Raw genomic sequence first — 20,964 nt, 5'->3', positions numbered from 1 at the left:
AGCGTGTTCAAAGTTAGAGCCACTGAGACTTTGACCCCCAAAACTACAGGGTTCACCTACATCATAAGCCCAATCGCTGGTCCTGAATCAAGTGGTTCTCAAGTCACTGGGCAGAAAAAAATTTCAGGGTTCAGGCCCCTGTGACCTTGACCTTTGACCTACTTACCATAAAAACTACAGGGGTTCATTGACTTTATAAGCCCAAACAAGCTTCCAAGTTTGAAGGTCCTGAGTCAAGTGGTTCTCATATTATTGGGCGGAAACCATTTTAAAGGTTCAGGGCCCCTGTGATCTCAACATCTACCTACTGACCCTAAAAACAATTGGGGTCATTGAATTTATAAGCCCAATCATGCTTCCATGTTTGAAGGTCCTGGGTCAAGCGGTTCTCAAGTTATTGGGCAGAAACCATTCACTCTACAGACTGAGTGACCAACTCAACTGACAGGTGCAAAGCATTAAATACTCCCACTTCTTCAAAGCAGGGCATCATAAGACTCTACCAAGTATGACTATCTCCTCACCTAAACAAGTGTTTGGTTACTAGTGTGGTGTATGAGAAACAAGAGCACCGCCTTGCAGGTGCTGACGCTCATCTGATTTTTTTGTATTATAATAGAAATATTGTCCTACCCATAATTTTCTAAGTCCAAAAAGGGCCATAATTCTTGCAAAAAAAGCAGGTTGGAGTTATGTTTCTTGATGTACAGAGTCAGCTTATGATGGTGAACAACTGTTGCAAGTTTCAAAGCAATAGCTTCGATAGTTTAGGAGAAAACTTTACCTAAATATAAAACTTAAACAATAAATCTGTAATTTTCTAAGTCTAAAAGGGGCCATGATTCTTGCAAAAAGCAGGACAGAGTTATGTTTCTTGCTGTACAGGGTCAGCTTATGATGGTGAACAAGTGTTGCAAGTTTTAAAACAATACCTTTGATAGTTTATGAGAAAAGCTGACCTAAACACAAAACTTGACCAAGAAATCTGATTTTCTAAGTCCAAAAGGGGCCATAATTCTTGCAAAAAGCAGGATGGAGTTATGTTTCTTGCTGTACAGGGTCAGCTTATGATAGTGAACAAGTGTTGCATATTTCAAAGCAACAGCTTTGATAGTTTAGGAGAAAAGTTTACCTAAACATAAAACTTAACAAAGAAATGATATTTTCTAAGTCCAAAAGGGGCCATAATTCTTGAAACAAGAGGGCCATGATGGCCCTATATCGCTCACCTGTTATCATTGCACTTGAGGACAAGAAGGTCCTCAGAAAAAATATCTAAGTCTCAAGGACAGGAACAACAAAGGGAAGAAATTTAACCAAAAAGAAAAAAAATTCTTACAAGGTACAGATATGTCAAAATACACCTAAAAATTGGAGGTACCATCCACGTTGTACCACAGAAAAGTGGTCTTGGATTTTCCCTACGGCCAATAATAAAAAAGTTTCGTAAAAGGGAAGTAATTAAAAAAAAAAATTATTGTAAGTGAACAAAAGAAGGATCTGCCAAATAAATCTGTTGACATAAATGAAATTTCAGATCAGTATCTTCGTTAGTTACGGAGATATACCCATTTTAATTTGAAATAAAGGGAGATAATTTGACATAAAATCAGTCCATAGTTATCTACCCTGATTGGCTCAGTCCAACTAATGACAATAATGAAATTTCAAATAAGTCCTATAAGTACTTACTGATATAAATCCATTTCGATTACAATCAGGGGAGGTAATCTGATATAAAATAACTTTGGAACCTATGATTGGATCTGATTTGTCATGGAATCAAAGATTTATTGTTGTTGAAGATATTTTGGAAGTTTGTATCAAATAAAACCATAAATGCAGTATCTATATAGCTGCAAAAGCCAAAATAGCCAATTTTGGACCTTTCAGGGGCCATAACTCTGAAACCCATGAAGAAATCTGGCCAGTCCAAGAAAGGAACCAAGATCTTGTGGTAATACAAGTTGTGTGCAAGTCTGGTTAAAATCAAATCATAAATGAAGCTGCTATTGTGCAGACAAGGTCAAAATAGCTAATTTTGGCCCTTTCAGGGGCCATAACTCTGGAACCCATTAAGGGATCTCGCCAGTTTAAAAAAGGAACCGAGATCTTATGGTGACACAAGTTTTGTGCAAGTTTGATTAAATTCAAATCATAAATGAAGCTGCTATTGTGCAGACAAGGTCAAAATAGCTAATTCTGGCCCTTTCAGGGGCCATAACTCTGGAACCCATAATGAAATTTCGCCAGTTGAAGAAAGGAATCAAGATCTTATGGTAATACAAGTTGTGTGCAAGTTTGGTTAAAATAAAATCATAAATGAAGTTGCGATTGTGCAGACAATGTCAAAATAGCTAATTCTGGCCCTTTCAGGGGCCATAACTCTGGAACCCATAATGGGATCTGGCCAGTTCAAGAAAGGAACTGAGATCTTATGGTGATACAAGTTGTGTGCAAGTTTGGTTAAAATAAAATCATAAATAAACCACTATCGTGCAGACAAGAAATTGTTGACGCACAGACGGACGGACTGACGACGGTTGATCACAAAAGCTCACCTTGTCACTATGTGACAGGTGAGCTAAAAAAATGCAGAATGGAGTTATGTTTCTTGCTGTACAGGGTCAGCTAATAATGGTGAACAAGTGTTGCAAGTTTCAAAGCAATACCTTTGATAGTTTAGGAGAAAAGCTGACCTAAACATAACTTAACCAGGCAACGCCAACGCCGATCAAGTGATGACAATAACTCATATTTATTTTTCAGAAAAATCACATGAGCTAAAAAGGCACCACCAAGTATGACTATCAATCATCTCACCTCGACAAGTTTTTGGTTAGTGAAGTATATGAGAAATAAGGCACCACCAAGTATAAGTATAACAAGAATGTTGATCAAAACTCGGATTGTATACAGCTTGAACTTTTCCTTTGTTGTTCGACTTTCCTTCTTCCACTGCAGTCTCTGATATTCCAACTCATTCTGCAAATATACCATATTCCTCATTATAGTTTTAGCCCGCTAAATATCTATGATGAAATCGTCCATCTTTCAATTTGTACCATTAACTGTTAAAAGGGGTACATACCAAAAAGTTATTGACTGAATGGCGAACAATGCAGACCATGATCAGACTGCACGGATGTGCAGGCTGATCTTGGGTCTGCAATGGTCCCAAAGGCAAAATCACTTGCAACCAGCAGGCTAAAGGTTAACTAGTCTAAACATCTAATCAAGCAACAAGGTATTCTCAAATTTTTGACTCACTAATGATTTACTTATTCTGCAAATAAACCATTTTCTCTATTTAAAATCATGTACTTGAAAGGAAAATATGTAACATTTTCCAAAATAATTTATTAATTCTGCAAATATGCAATAATATTTTCCAAGACAATTTAATCATTCTGCAAATATAACATATTTTCCAAGATAATCAATATATCATACTTCCAAAAATATTTTGTTTGTTCAGATGAAAAATACCATACTTTTCAAATAATTTACCTTTTCAGAAAATATACATATTTCTCAAAACATTTCTAATGATTCTTCCATCCAATATAACAATTCATTTGTCCAGTAAATATACACTATTTTCAAAATAACACATTTCCTCTGTCAGCAAATAAACTATACTTTCCAAAAATACTTTGACCAAGTTTCATAAAAACTGGGGCAAAAATTGTAACATTAGAGTGTTACTTCTTAATGCTGCACAACAGACATGGAAGTCCTGTGCTTTGTTCACAGGAGATAACTCCTGAGGCTATTCAAATTTTGTATGATTATGTCCCTTTTCTTCTCAAAAACACAGATAATCAGAGTCAAGTCCGACAATGTCAGAATATATAACAATTATCTTTTCTAAAAAAAGAAAAGATTATCTAGTCTAGACTACAGACTATTACAAAAGTTTCCTGTGAGCACTTCATGCTAAGATTACCTTAAAGTCCTGCAGTAAGTTGGAATGTTTTAGCTGAGCTGTTTTCGATTCTGAGATACAGTAGTCCCAGGCTCCAAACACCTTATTGCAGTAAAGGGTGATGTTTCCACCGACAGATGATACCGCACTCTGCTTCAAGCCTTTTGCTGAGCTAAAACAATGAGAAAATACCTTGTAACATGGGGTTAACATGTACAGCCTAAATTAATCAAAGGCTGGCAACTCAGAAAGTTTTATGGTTCAAAAGTCATCTAGATTAAGATTATGCCCAATATATGGTGCTGCAGTAATACCTAAATAAGTTATTATTTTATATTGTACTCTTTACAAAATATTTTCAAAAAGGGAGCCCTAAGGCATTAGATACAAAGCTTCAATAATATGTTTAACACCTCATCTATGACTAATGCATTAAATTTTTAAGGGGCAGATATCACCAGACAAAAATGGTAAACCAATATTATCTAAGCTGATACCTCAAGCTAAATGTTAAGTACATTTAATTTCCTGCTTTGACTGGGTTTTTATGCCCCAGAAGGGAGGCATATAGTTTTTGAACCGTCTGTCTGTCTGTCGGTCTGTCCGCAATTTTCGTGTCCGGTCCATATCTTTGTCATCGATGGATGAATTTTCAAATAACTTGGCATGAATGTGTACCACAGTAAAACGACGTGCAGTGCGCAAGACCCAGGTCCGTAGCTCAAAGGTCAAGGTCACACTTAGACGTTAAAGGATAGTGCATTGATGGGCGTGTCCGGTCCATATCTTTGTCATCGATGGATGGATTTTCAAATAACTTGGCATGAATGTGTACCACAGTAAGACGACGTGCAGTGCGCAAGTCCCAGGTCCGTAGCTCAAAGGTCAAGGTCACACTTAGACGTTAAAGGATAGTGCATTGATGGGCGTGTCCGGTCCATATCTTTGTCATCGATGGATGGATTTTCAAATAACTTGGCATAAATGTGTACCACAGTAAGACGTCGTGTCACACGCAAGACCCAGGTCCATAGCTCAAAGGTCAAGGTCACACTTAGACGTTAAAGATCATTTTTCATGATAGTGCATTGATGGGCATGTCCGGTCCATATCTTTGTCATTCATGCATGGATTTTAAAATAACTATGCATGAATGTGTGACACAGTAAGACGATGTGTCGCGCGCAAGACCCAGCTCCGTAGGTCAAAGGTCCTAAACTCTAACATCGACCATAACTATTCATTCAAAGTGCCATCGGGGGCATGTGTCATCCTACGGAGACAGCTCTTGTTTTTTTTATTATTCTTTCAAATAATGCAATCTGTAGTTTTTCTATATAATTGAGTTAGCAAGTATTTTGATAAATAAATACTGATGAAAAAACTGACTTAAATCTAATTAAGCATTACTTACAAAAAGATTTTAATTTGAATAAAATATTGCGTATAAAATAAGTACACAGTATTTGCTGTAAAACTATGCTTAACTATGCAAAGTTAGGCTGTATATCCAATATCAGATTTGTTTAAACTGATTTTTCATCACACTGAGGACAAATTTAACATTAAAGTTAGTCTATCATGATTGTAAAAAAAAAATGAATATGTCTTTTTGTTCTCATTTATTTTTTCAACATCAGCCAATGTGGAAAGCACCCAAGAAATATCATTATACTATTTATTCTTCACATTAATATGTACCCTTCGTTAGAAGGACTTCAGAAATAAGTCTATAGACTCATTGATTGCTCCACTGCACGGAAATCTTTAGTAAAAGGCGAAAGATTTATGCGTGTCTGTAGTGAAACCAGAGTTACTAAACACAAACATTTTGCAGTTTATATGTAAAGTATATATAACAAACTCAAGGTTTCTGGTTAAAAATGAATATTACATTTAAACTTGCATGAATATTAATTCACAAGACAAATGGTTTGTGCATTTTTTAAATAATAATTAACAGAACATTTATTTTAAAACAGATTTCCTTATATAATTTATAAAAAAGAAAAGGAATTTACAGCAAATTAATTTTAAAAGAAAAATTAAATACAAAATAGATTCAGGCAGGTTAAACTATTTATAGATTCAGCCAAGGGCAACAATCAAGAAAGTACGAATATTTATCAAGTGTTATCTGGCCGAGTGCGCTTATCTGATTGTATCCCTTATATTAAAGTACAATGTAAACACGGCATTACGCAAGACTGCCCCATAAATGTCATCAGAACAATAGTTCATAAACAAAGGCTTTTCTCTTAGTCATATGACTGCAATGTACAATGTAAAGGTATGGCAGTAGTGCATTACAACCTCCCAACAAATTTTTTTTATAAAATGGCAATGTTTCATAGAAATAAATTTACAGTTATCCAATATCTAAAATTTGTAACATTAGTCATAACAGTTAATTCCCCATGAAATATTTCCTTATTCAGATTACAAGTTAAAAAATGTTCTTGTAATTTTAGACTTTTTATGTGAAGATTTTCAAGATAGCTGTCAAAACTACATTTGAATTAGTCTGACTACTGTCTAGATAATCTTCCTTTATTTTTCTTATATTTTCTGACTTGGTCTTTCTTGGCTCTGATTATCTATGTTTTGAGAAGAAAAGGGGTGTAATTATACAAAATATGAACAGCCTTGGGAGTTATCTCCTGGATCTCGATCAATACAGACTAACTGATAACATGTGGCACAAAAAATAACCCTAAACTGCCCACACTGGACTTTCTTAGAAGTTTAACGGAATACACAAGAACTACTGAGAAAAATGAAAACTTGCTCACCTCATTACAAAAATGTTTGTTCTTTGATATTTACAAGATTTGATTTTCCTAAATACCATGGTAACATGACATTGTACTCCAAGTATCAATGTATATAACCAGCAGCCAGTCAGCTAACTTCCCAAATTTTTCTTTTATGTTCTTATTTCAATTTAAGCAGCAACCTCCATTCAACATCCAAGATTTGTTGCTGCCTTGGTCAACTGCTTATACAGACCTAAACACGTATGTATTTTTTCGAATGTTCTGCAAATGTATGAAACTAGCAATTCTCTGTGAACATGACCATTTTTCATTTTCCTTAATCTAGCTTTCAAACAATACATGCAAAAAGAATCACACCATGTTAATTTAAGAATGTACTTACTTTTTCACAAGCAGAATGAAACTCAGAATGAATGCGAGTCCTACTGCACAGAGATATGCCAAGGACATGTTGTATGTGAAGGCATCTCCTGTTGCTAGGTAGCCTGTCTTATTGTGGTACGCTCCGTAAAATAAAACAGTGTTCTCCATCCAACCCTGCGAATTATTTAGATTATCGGTAAATTTAAATGTCTTAGTTAATTAATAAATTTCAATTAACTTCTGAAAACTATACTTTGGGTTCTTCTTCCAGTGTTGTCACACCATATTGAATTAGGTCACTGGACATTGTTTATTAGCATATCTGACTGATTCAGTTTTTTGTTGACAATACTGAACATTCTACAAAATTCATAAACTTATCAATTCTGTAATTCTAAACCAGCTAACATCCAATGATAATCAGTTACATTTCATGTGTACATAAATAGATGTGTTTGCAAATGTCACTAAATTAGAAGAAAATCGACAATGTTCCTGCAATTCTGTAGTATGGACCTTCTACGGAAAATATTGAAACATACTTTCATACAGATACGGTTATACAAGTTTAAAAATGGTAACATGTTACTGTGACATCCCTTCTTAACTTCATCATGTTTAGAAACACTACTTTTCCTTTAAAGTTTTTTTCCCCTAATGAACCTTAAGGTAGTTCTGCACGTTTGAATCGATAATTTTTCTCCAATGTAGAATTTGATTAAACTCCGATTTTTCAAAACTTCAGAGTATAACTAGAAAATTCAGCAAATAAAAAAGATAGGGTCGTGTGCTTGATTTTTTGCCAGACTGATTTGAAAAATTTGGATCTCACGCAATTTTTCATAATGGAAGTCTATGGGAAAATCATAACTTTCATAACATCTTTGTGAATATAATTTTTTCTACAATGTAGATTTTGATGAAACTTCTCACAGTTGTACATAAACATAATGGCCTATATAGTGGTGAAATAAAATGTATAGGTCCATGCGCTTATTTTAGAGATATTTAACCATGATTAAAGTAAACCGAATATTTCACGCTAATTTTGAGACATTATTTTGAATTATTCAACATGTCATATGTTTGAATATCATATTTTGACTTTAGAAATATAGTAACAGTGCTATTTTAATAAATTTACCCACATATTGTCATTAATTCATAAAATTATTTTTATATCCGTACGCCGAATCCAGGCTTTATTCTACTTTTTCCGGATAAAGGTTACATTCTACCAGTTCAATTCCTTATTTATTTCATATTAATAACAAAACATTCAACCTCATTTTCAGCACTTTAGAGCATTTCAATGATATGAAAACCATATATGGTCATTCAGTATAACATGTCTTCTTATCAAAAATAGAAAAATATTGACATGTTATGTTGAATATAAGAAAAATAATCTGTTCTGAGAAACATCACCCTCTAAAAATGCCCCCATGAAAACAGCCGTTTAGCAGTTACGCGTAGGTAGACATTTTTCACAAATAATAAAACTTATTCCAAGAAATTTACAATGAAAATGGTCTAGATCTATTCTCAATACTATAAGCAATAAACATAAGCCAAAAATTTAACTGTCACCTCCTCATGTCACTTATTATACCAGATTTCATCCATAGCATGGAACTACATTTTGGACTACTTCACATGTAACACTGAGTAGTCACTTCCGGTTTGGTGTAATCCGTCCTAAATTACGTTACGCCATCACTTCCGGTTTATCAAACGTGCAGAACTACCTTAAAGATATCTCCTTACTGATTCGGAAGAATACTAACCGTTCCTTGGAGAACATCCTGAACTTGGTTGGCTGTAGAAGAGTTGTGCACCTTTATTTTTACATCATTTGTGTAGTTAGTACTGTAGAATACTGCCATATTGTGAGGTATTGAGGAACATTCATTTACTGACGCCTTAAAACTACTATCTTTGCCAAGGTCTAGTAGTAAGAAAGGCAGAAGAACTACGCTGAACATGATCAGCGTCATGAACAGGTTCAGGAACATCAACCAGCGTAGGAACCTAAAATACGACACAGTCGACGTTCCAAAATGACCTGAAATTATTCAAAATTTAATAATTCAACCGAGAGGTGGTCAACAACATAAAGCATTGCAATATCTAATATACCATGAAACCTAAACAGTATCAGTAACTAATTCAAAAGAATTGTCTGTTTGCTTTGCTGGTCCAACCACAATGTGGGCCATGAATTTTAGAAAGAAATCACAAAATGGATTTTTATCATTCTAATTCAATGGATAGGCAGTACAACTTCGAAACAGGAAGATTTAGGCTATCAATGTGTCAATTTCAGTCAAGAAATGTCAGGTATGACGCATACACAAATGAAGCAGCGACTTTAATAAGTTCCCATGGAAATTTTCACGCAGCAATAAAATGTCTCACCTTCTATGACCTTGAAAGCCCCTGCCCAAAGTTCAAGCTGGTAAACCCAACTTTTAAACCAGTTTGTGAATCTTTGCCATTGCTGAAATCACAAGATTGTAGTTATGAAATTATACTAAGAATAGCTTTCTCATTTCAAGAGCAATTATAACTTTGTGAACTAACTTAAACAATAATGCATTAACAGTCTCTCATTATTTTATTCTACATACACAAGTGTTTTTAATATTCTATTTCTTTTCCTATAGAGCAGTTGACTTTCTCCAGTCCCTGATAAATGAGAAGGGTGCAATTTAAACTATTATAAAGGTGGGAAAAGACTTTAAAATCTGTGCTCAACTGAAAAGTGTGTGTAGGTTCGGGTTTAACATCTTTTTCAACAATTTTTCAGTCATATAAACGACTCTGTCTACTTGTAGCAGTGAGCACAATGCCCAACTTTATAGTGCTGCCTCACTGGAATATCACGCCGTAGACACATAGCATGATATCCCACCCAGTCACATTATACTAACACCGGGCTGACCAGTCCTAGCACTACCCTCTTAATGCTGAGCGCCAAGCGAGGAAGCTCTTTGGTATGCCGCGGCCAGGGATAGAACCCACGACCTCCCGCTCTCGAAGCGGACGCTCTACCACTAGGCCACCGAGGCGGTTAAGACTCTAAACTACTCTATTAAGTCTTTCACACAGATTTAAAACCTTGTATATTAAAGAACCAGGATAAGATTATGATAAATTAAAATCTTGAAGACTTAAACATAAAAGTTCAATAAATAACCTCTCCATTGAAATTCTACAAGACTACTGGCTTTTATCTTTTTGATATGTTCTTACAGAATATCCAAGACAATCTTCAAGTACTTTTCAACAACTTTTCAGATATGTTTTATAACCATGTTTTCATGAACAGGTACCTCTGTCCTAGCACCATAGTTTTTCCATGATATTACATTTATTACATTTTTTATGTATGTATTTCATATATAAGAGGCAAGCTCAGGCATTCCCACGTTCAGCAGGATAGTTTTTAATTTCAAATCTCTTCTATCTTAAATGTAATTAAAATAGGGCTGAAAAAAAGATATTGTATACTGGAACAGAAAACATGCTATTGGACCAATACGTAGGAAATTTGATGAACGAAGCAAAACTACGAAAAATGCACTTTTCTAGATCTTGTGCTAGGGAGTGCTGTTGGTCATACTAATACTTAAAATGTGGTGGTTATAGCATGGTGGAATGTGTGTCACAGTATAGGCATCAGAGACCAACCAGTATAATGTTGTCAAAGTCCATGCACTGGGTAAGAAAAGTGCGCAGCCATACTGGGACCCGAACCAGGGGCCCTGGAATACTGTTCAGATGCTCTACTGAGCTACCCATATGCCTACATATGTTTCCCTTATTTTGATATATAATTATTATGTCCAATACCGTGACATGTGCAAGGCTAAGAGTACAGTCGGATTCAAAGTGACCTTTTCAATAAATAATGCATTTTCATGAAACATCAATATTATCTGAAAATGGATTGCATACAACCACATTATTACCAGGTGCATAAATTTTATGGGAAAAGTCTTTAACCCTTAAATTACTCTGCTAAATTTCTATAATGAACTTGTCCATTTTTCAAACTGGACAGTACCATTAATTGTTAAAAGGGATGCTTGCCAACCCTTACAGAAGAAAAAGGCCTGCTGCGTACTCTTGCTGTGTACATACAGCGTATATGATGCGTACATGATGTGTACTGAAATCAATAGTACGCAGGATATACACCGCACATACACCGATAGTACGTTTGTAGTACACTTTTGACATGCAAATGAGCTCTGCCGCGTACTACTTGCTGCGTACATGCTGTGGACTACATAGTACACAGGATGTACGCTGGAGGAATTTAGTATGCGAGAAATAGTACGCAGCATGTACGCGGCACATACACTTTTCACATGCAAATGAGCCTGCGGTGTACTACCCCTGCGGCGTACATGCTGTGTACTCCTGCGGCGTACATGCTGTGTACTCCTGCGGCGTACATGCTGTGTACTCCTGCTGCATACATGCTGTGTACTCTTGTGGCGAAACTGCTGTGATAATGTAAATTCCTTACCCCACCAACTTTCGTATGCAAATGCTGATCATTTGGACAGAAAAAAAAACAGAAAAAAGATAAGTGACATGCATCAATAAGTATTTACCCTTACCAAAATAATGTAGATTGATGTTATCAAATAAATTAGTATGCTTTTCTTCATCCACTTTTCAATGAAATAAATCAATTTTTGTAGCATGTAATTTGGTAAACATTTGAAGAAAATGGCGTAACTGCATCAAGGGAAACAACTTTAATGCAACTAAATATAAGTGTTATGATTTATTATAGACGATGTGTGCGTAGTATGTATTTATTTTGATTAAAATCCATCTGAGAACAATCTAGGACTGGAATTATATAAGCATTTATACACTTTTACGTCCGTAAAAAGTAGCACACCAAAAAATTTTGGATTGATTTTTTCCAATGGGGCAAGCGCAATTAGCCAAAAACGTTCTGAAAATATACGAGCGGCAAATCCGATAAACAACTTTTTAATTTGGTGAGGCCTTAATGAGTTAACATAATGAGCATTAAAGCCTTTATAAAACATGATAGAGTGGTGTTTTGCTTAAGAGTATTCAAATAACAGTGAGAGCTATTAATTCTTCTCATTCGGGCGCTGTTGAGGCATTATCTTGGTAATTATTTCATGTATTACAAAATGTAATGCAACGAAGTTCATATAAGGCTTTTCAATTATCCAAGTTAGAAAGCTCCAGGATTAATTCAAAATGAAAAAGAATATATTTTTACACTGCATGCAAGGTGCAGCTCAGAAATCACTAAGATGTAAGCTTCACAAATGAACATTGCAAATAGTTTGGCAAAGTTTTATTGTTCAGAATACCGGTAATCTGAACTATTCTATGCTATTAAGATAAAAGTTACTCGGAAATCAAGTTCTTGCTTCCAAAAAAAAAAAAATGTACAAATCCTTCCTGCATGAAGTCCCTCCCGCGTATATGAAGTTTACTTCAGACTTTAACTTATAAAAAAAAACTAAGTATAAATGCCAAAAGAAATTGTACAAGTCTTTCCCGCGTATATGAAGTGTACTGCACAAATTTCAAAGTATCTGCGGTGTACATGCAGTGTACTATTTTCTTGTACAAGTCCCTCCTGCGTACATGCAGTGTACTCCTTAAATTTTCAGAGTCTGTGCTGCGTACTTGAAGTGTACTAGTGACCTCCTGCGTACATGCTGTGTACTCGTCGAAATAGTACACGGCATGTACGCGGCATGCGGTGTAGGTAAAATGTACTCCTCTGGCGTACTACTGTGTTCGCGGCATATACACAGCAAATACGCAGCATGTACGCCACAGAGGCTTGCTTCTGTAAGGGAAAAAAATACTGACTGAATGGCGAACAGTGCAGATCATGATCAGACTGTATGGATGTGCAGGCTGATCATGACCTAAACTGGTCGCAAAGGCAGAATCAATCTTGTCCAGCGTGATTAGGGTTAATCTGATTACAAGAAATGATGGATTTTAAATTAACTTAAATGCACACTAGCTATGACAGCTTATGGCTAAAAAACTTAATGTGTACTAAAAGAAAGGCTTTTCCCATGTGCGAAATGTCAATGGTATGCAATAACTAAACAATTCAACAAGTATGCCCACGGGCAGTATGTCGAGCCCACCAGCTGTCAAGTGTGACCTTGACCTTAGACCTAGGGACCTGGTTCTTGTGCAGGACACTCCGTCTCATAATGGTGAACATTCATGCCAAGTTACATCAAAATCCCATCATGCTTGAAGAAGAAATGCTCCAGACAAACTTCAATTCGACCTTTGACCTCCAACTTTGACCTTGACCTTTGAGATAGGAAAATGGGGTTTGTGCATGATTCGCCTTCTCATTGAGGTAAACATTCATGCCAAATATAAACAAGATTGGTCCATGCATGTCAAAGTTATGGTCCAGACAAAATCGGACAGACTTCCGCACATCTGATACCTTAGGTGGTCATTCCATTGTTTGAAATAATAGAATGACCACTTAAGGAACAAAAGACTTAAGTGGTTACGGAATGAATACAAAGGATTTCTTTTGTCTCCCTTTGCCTCCTACCACCTAAGGTATCAATCGTGTGCTTGGATGGACGCACACACGCATGCATGCACATACACCGAACTGCCAAGTGCCGACTATATCGAGCTCACCGCAAGCAGGCTCGACAAAAATAATCTTTATTCTATCTTTTATCAGGATTTGGCAAGACATTTACATTACACACTTTACGTTTGACTTAAATGATACATCATATATAGGATCAAAGGAACCATAAACATTTTTTAAATCAACAACAGGCGAAAAACTCATTCTAAATAATTAATATCATACATCAGTGTATCAAAACTGGCTGTCTTTGTAAATTGATTTATATCTGATAACTGAAAGAGAAGACACTGTTCAATACTGTTTACTCTATACTTTTATTTGTGGAGTCCTTACATTTGTGCATACCCATGGCTGGGAATGTGCAAACTTATGACCACAGGACATTAGGTACACAAAACTTGTATCATACAAAAAGGAAAAGTCCAGGTGAGTTTGTTGCCAGACTTAGGGATGTTGCATTGGATGCATACAATAATGTTTTACTTAATAATGGTATCTTAAATTCCAAGGAATCAAGCATTTTACTTCAAAATAACAGAAATTTGATTTTAAAAATGATATTTTGAGCATTTGTTCTTGGGACGGAACTTGAAAATGTCTTCGAGAATTTGAGATAAGGGAGTTCCAGATACGGAGTTTCAACTGTATATATTATTAAGTAATAGACTGCTCTTATATACCAAACTGAAATATTATTACAAACACCTCAGCTTTCATTTAGTCACTTTCCAATTAATGACTGGGTGTTTTGTTCTCATAACAATATGTAACTGAATATGCTACACAAGATAACATGCGTCTTTGCATTAGTTTGCATTAAATTACTTAGGGAACCCGGTGCAAAACTGAAATGACTGCAAATACAATCAACTTCCTTAAAATAATATCTAGAATCTATGAAAAAAAACAAGAGGGCCAAGATGGCCCTAGGTTGCTCACCTGAGAAACAAACCATAACACACCATAACAGTGTAAACATGTTTGACCTAGTGATTTCATGGAAAAAAATTTTCTGACCAACTATCATTAAAATTGGAGCAAAAATCTTGAGTATAAATAAGTATTTTCTTTGATTTGATCTAGTGACCTAGTTTTTGACCCCAGATGACCCATATTCGAACATGACCTAGATTTCATCAAGGCTATTATTCTGACCAAATTTCATGAAGATCAATTGAAAAATACAGCCTCTATCGCATACACAAGGTTTTTCTTTGATTTGACCTAGTGACCTAGTTTTTGACCCCAGACTGTGAACTTGACCTAGATTTCATCAAGGCAACCATTCTGACAAAATTTCATGAAGATAAGTTGAAACAAGAGCTGTCTCCGTAGGATGACACATGCCCCCGATGGCACTTTGAATGAATAGTTATGGCCGATGTTAGAGTTTAGGACCTTTGACCTACGGAGCTGGGTCTTGCGTGCAACACATCGTCTTACTGTGTCACACATTCATGCATAGTTATTTTAAAATCCATGCATGAATGACAAAGATATGGACCGGACATGCCCATCAATGCACTATCATGAAAAATGATCTTTAACGTCTAAGTGTGACCTTGACCTTTGAGCTACGGACCTGGGTCTTGTGTGTGACACGTAGTCTTATTGTGGTACACATTCATGCCAAGTTATTTGAAAATCCATCCATCGATGACAAAGATATGGACCGGACACGCCCATCAATGCACTATCCTTTAACGTCTAAGTGTGACCTTGACCTTTGAGCTACGGACCTGGGTCTTGTGCACTGCACGTCGTCTTACTGTGGTACACATTCATGCCAAGTTATTTGAAAATCCATCCATCGATGACAAAGATATGGACCGGACACGCCCATCAATGCACTATCCTTTAACGTCTAAGTGTGACCTTGACCTTTGAGCTACGGACCTGGGTCTTGCGCACTGCACGTCGTCTTACTGTGGTACACATTCATGCCAAGTTATTTGAAAATCCATCCATCGATGACAAAGATATGGACCGGACACGCCCATCAATGCACTATCCTTTAACGTCTAAGTGTGACCTTGACCTTTGAGCTACGGACCTGAGTCTTGCGCACTGCAAGTCGTCTTACTGTGGTACACATTCATGCCAAGTTATTTGAAAATCCATCCATCGATGACAAAGATATGGACCGGACACGCCCATCAATGCACTATCCTTTAACGTCTAAGTGTGACCTTGACCTTTGAGCTACGGACCTGGGTCTTGCGCACTGCACGTCGTCTTACTGTGGTACACATTCATGCCAAGTTATTTGAAAATCCATCCATCGATGACAAAGATATGGACCGGACACGAAAATTGCGGACAGACCGACAGACCGACAGACTGACAGACCGACAGACAGACAGACGGTTCAAAAACTATATGCCTCCCTTCGGGGGCATAAAAATTTAGCCTCTATCGCATACACAAGGTTTTTCTTTGATTTGACCTAGTAACCTACTTTTTAACCCAGATGACCCATATTCGAACTTGACCTAGATTTCATCAAGGCAATCATTCTGACCAAATTTCATGAAGATCAATTGAAAAATACAGCCCCATTGCATACAGAAGGGTTTTCTTTGATTTGACCTAGTGACCTAGTTTTTGACCCCAGATGACCCATTTTTGAACGCGGCCTAGATTTCATCAAGGTTATCATTCTGACCAAATTTCATGAAGATCAGTTGAAAAATACAACCTCTATCGCATACACAAGCTAAATGTTGACAGACAGACAGACAGACAGACGGACGCCGGACATCGAGTAATCAGAAAAACTCACCTAAGCATTGCTCAGGTGAGCTAACAAGAGCTGTCTCCATAGGATGAAACATGCCCCCGATGGCACTTTGAATGAATAGTTATGGCCGATGTTAGAGTTTAGGACCTTTGACCTACGGACCTGGGTCTTGCACGCGACACGTCGTCTTACTGTGGTACACATTCATGCCCAATAATTATAAAATCAATGCATGAATGACAAAGATATGGACCGGACACGCCCATCAATGCACTATCATGAAATATGACCTTTAACGTCTAAGTGTGACCTTGACCTTTGAGCTACGGACCTTGGTCTTGTGTGCGACACGTTCGTCTTAACTGTGGTTCACATTCATGCCAAGTTATTTGAAAATCCATCTATGGATGACAAAGATATGGACCGGACACGAATGCACTATCATGAAAAATGACCTTTAACGCCTAAGTGTGACCTTGACCTTTGAGCTACGGACCTGGGTCTTGTGCGCGACACGTCGTCTTACTGTGGTACACATTCATGCCAAGTTATTTGAAAATCCATCCATGGATGACAAAGATATGGACGGGACACGAATGCACTATATGAAAAATGACCTTTAACGTCTTAAGTGTGACCTTGACCTTTGAGCTACGGACCTGGGTCTTGCGTGCGACATGTCGTCTTACTGTGGTTCACATTCATGCCAAGTTATTTGAAAATTCATCCATGGATGACAAAGATATGGACCGGACACGAAAATTGCGGACAGACTGACAGACGGTTCAAAAACTATATGCCTCCCTTCGGGGGCATAAAAAGAACACATAAAGTATGATAGTACAGACTAACGCAAAGCAATTCGGTACTTAATTATTGCACTATTTATTTGAACTGTCAAAACTTGTTCCCGACTTTCATTATATTCTGTTCACGCCTATATAAGATCAGCATGAAAGCCAGAAACATGTTTTGACAGGTCACATAAATAGTACAATATTATCAAGATCATGTCATTAATTACAGTCCATAATATAAACAAACGTGTTTGTAAACATGGACGGATCCAAACGGAAGGGGAAGAAGCACTTTACAGAAATGTTCCGGTGGCAAAATACGATACATGTCCGTAGCCCTGACCAACCTATAAACCGGGCCAATCTATTTTAGAAGTACAACAACACGGATGACCCATTTAAACGAGCTGTACTTAATATACTGGTTGGGAACCATTTTCTGGACGCATTTTCATATTTCGGCACAATTATTCCCTAAAAAAATATTTGACATAAATAAGCCCACACTGCACAAACTTCAGCCCCCTTCCACATCTGATGTTGTAATCAGCATCGCGTTGTGGACGTAAAATATGGTTCCATGGGGCCTCAAATGGGGTCACTAAAATAAGTTATTTTTCCCGTCGGGTAAACCAGTATCCGGACAAATAAAATTGACGGTTTCTGTTGTTAATTTGATATCAAAATAAGTAATTAAACTATTTCAAACACATTTCTTTATCATCACCTCTTAAAAATTTGCACATAAACAAAAACCCAACGTTCAATAGCACTACGAAAGCAAACCGAGGTTGACTATAAAAAACTTGAATTTCATCTTATACGAATTCTTGATAATTCCAATAGAAATAGAATAAAATTAGTGCAAAAATTGACAGCCTTGCATCTTGCGTAACTTTTAGCGTGAAATTAAAAGTATAACATGTTATCAGCAGACAATCATTATGTAGTTTGATTATTTCTTCCCCACTTGATACCTCGGCATGTGTGAACTACTGCGCATGCGCAATGTTATCTTCATGCCCCATTAAGACAGACAGTTGTTTTGTAAAGGCAGGCGAGTTATCATCAAAAACCCAAACATTACACAGCCTTATGAAACAGTGGTTTGTTGTAGACATGAAGAACAAACATCTAAATGATCTAGATGAAACAATTACATGAATAACAACGAAATAAAGCGGATATTTAATGTGTCCGGAAACTGGTCCTGTCCGGAAATTTTCCCAACCAGTATAGATAAACGGAATGGTTTTTATGGAATGAAAATATATTGAATTATTTACATTAACATAAAATCTTTTCAGTCACTTGCATCAACACATCTCTGTTGGAAACTCTGGACACCTTCTGATCAATTCCATATTTTGTTCTACCAGACCAAGCATGAATTTATAAATCCACCTTGGTAATTAAGTGCGACTTAATGTCACAGCAAATTTTGATTTCCTTAAGGTTAGTAGCCGAGTGCGAAATGTTTGCAACACAATTATAAGTACACAATACAGTAGTGAAAAATAATAAGCAAAGACTAGGGAAATTAAGGTCCCTTTACTACAAAAACATTTAATCATAGTGAGCGCTGGAAATAAGTATTTCAATATACATAGTATACAATATATTAATTCTCACTACAGATTATGGCCCTTTTCAAAACATCCTTCTTTTATGATCATCTACACAGCATAGATAATCATCTTAAACAATTCTAAGTGAAAACTGATTCATGCCCATGTATGGTTTCAGTACAAAGTACAGAGTGAAACATGACTAAAATCCAACTATCAAAATTCTTGTCTGTGAAAGTCGCCCCACACCCAACCCAAACTACCACTGGTGGCAAAAAGAAGTAAAATCAAAAGTCTATTATTTTCACTATAACCAAACAACAATTAAATGTATCTACATGTAAGGACAGCATGCATTTATGTATTATATATATATATATACCATACACATAACATACCTCTCTTATTTTATAAATGCATCCGACCTACAACAAGAGTGCAAGAATGTCACAATATACGCCCGTCACAGCAAATTTCTTTACTCTAGCACCTGTATTTGCAAATGGAATTTTAATTTGTGGTTGTTTAGTAAATACTAAGGTTTTTTTTTCGAAGTCCACAAAAAAAATCTCCTTTACCAGGTAGAGATACCTAAAATACAACCTAAAATTGGAAAGTAACATCTATGTTGTACCACAGAAAAGTGGTCTTTTTTTTTTCCCTACGGCAATTATAAAAAAGTTACAATATAAGTTATTTATGTAACAACTAAGGGAAGTTAATCTTAAAAAAAAAAAAAAAAAAAAAAAAAAAAAAATCAAAAAAAAAATTGTAAGTCCTCACAAAAATTTTTACCAGGTAGAAAACTGGTCAAAATACACCTCAAAATTGGATGTACATGCATGTTGTACTACAGAAAAGTGGTCTCGATTTGTCCCTACGACTAGTAAAGAAAAAGTTACAATATAACTATTATAGTAACAACAAAGGAAGTAATTCTAAAAAAGGGGAACTGCGCATGACACTTCGTCTCATGATGGTGTATAATTGAAATCAAGTTACATCAAAATCCCTCCATGAAATGAAAGAAATGCTTCGGACAAAGTCATTTTTGTATCTGACCTTTGGCCTCTAAGTGTGACCTTGACCTTAGACCTAGGATCTGGTTCTTGCGCATGACACCTACGTCTCGTGGTGGTATACATTTGTGCCAAAGTTATATCAAAACCCTCTATGCATGAAGAAGAAATGCCCGGAAAAGGGTTTCATTCTTGTATCCTTTGACCTCTAAGTGTGACCTTGACCTTAGACCTAGAGACCGGGTTCTTGCCATGACACTCCGCCTCATGGTGGTGAACTTTTTGTGCCAAGTTATATCAAAATCCCCTCTATCATGAAGAAGAAATGCCCCCGGACAAAGTTTTCATTCTTGTATCCTTTGACCTCTAAGTGTGACCTTGCCCTTAGACCTAGGGACCTGTTTTCTTTGCGCATGACACTCCTTCTCATGATATGAAAAATTTTTGTCCAACTTTCATCAAAATCCCTCTATGCATGAAGAAGATATGCTCCGGGACAAAGTCATTCTTGAATTTGCCCCTTTGACCTCTAAGTGTGACCTTGACCTTAGACCTGGGGCCCCTGGTTCTTTGCGCATGACACTCCCTCTCATGATGGTAACAACTGTGCCAAGTTTCATCAAAATCCCTTTTCATGCATGAGAAGATATGCTCCGGAAAAGGGTCTGTGGACGCCGCCCGCCCGCCAACCCACCCACCCCGCCCGCCCGCCCGCCAAGGGGCGTTCCCAAAATACGTCCCGTTTTTCAAAGGGGCTATAAAAATGACATGCAAATGACTTTCCAGCTTTCTTCACCAACCACAATCATTTTATTATTGATAACATTATTTTTGTTTTCACTTGTAACATTATATCTCCCATACACTACCAGCAGCATTACATCTTCCATATACTACCAGCAGCATTACATCTCCGATATACTACCAGCAGCATTACATCTTCCATATACTACCAGCAGCATTACATCTTCCATATATACTACCAGCAGCATTACATCTCCGATATACTACCAGCAGCATTACATCTTCGATATACTACCAGCAGCATTACATCTCCGATATACTACCAGCAGCATTACATCTTCCATATTACTGATTGTGGCATTTCTTCCATTTT

General features: G+C 36.6%; 1 protein-coding gene and 1 non-coding gene across 3 annotated transcripts in view; both read right to left on the bottom strand.

Moving 5' to 3' along the window:
• LOC123564061 (transmembrane channel-like protein 7) overlaps positions 1–20,964 on the bottom strand; it is a 64,880-nt gene that overhangs the window by 21,982 nt on the left and 21,934 nt on the right. For both annotated transcript variants that reach the window (XM_045357326.2, XM_045357325.2), the window contains 5 exons: positions 9,487–9,568; positions 8,856–9,133; positions 7,088–7,242; positions 3,950–4,100; positions 2,824–2,985 (listed from right to left, as the gene is read on the bottom strand). In XM_045357326.2, the coding sequence (XP_045213261.2) occupies positions 2,824–2,985; positions 3,950–4,100; positions 7,088–7,242; positions 8,856–9,133; positions 9,487–9,568 (828 nt within the window). The remainder of the gene's footprint in view (positions 1–2,823; positions 2,986–3,949; positions 4,101–7,087; positions 7,243–8,855; positions 9,134–9,486; positions 9,569–20,964) is intronic.
• On the bottom strand, positions 5,628–5,744 carry LOC123565119 (U5 spliceosomal RNA). The gene has a single exon (XR_006689108.2). It is a non-coding gene; the product is annotated as a U5 spliceosomal RNA (small nuclear RNA).

This window comes from Mercenaria mercenaria, chromosome 2 (assembly GCF_021730395.1).
Source record: "Mercenaria mercenaria strain notata chromosome 2, MADL_Memer_1, whole genome shotgun sequence".
Taxonomy (NCBI): Eukaryota; Metazoa; Mollusca; class Bivalvia; order Venerida; family Veneridae; genus Mercenaria; species Mercenaria mercenaria.
The sequence above is the reverse complement of the archived record's forward strand: the minus strand, read 5'-3'. Positions and strand labels throughout refer to the sequence as shown.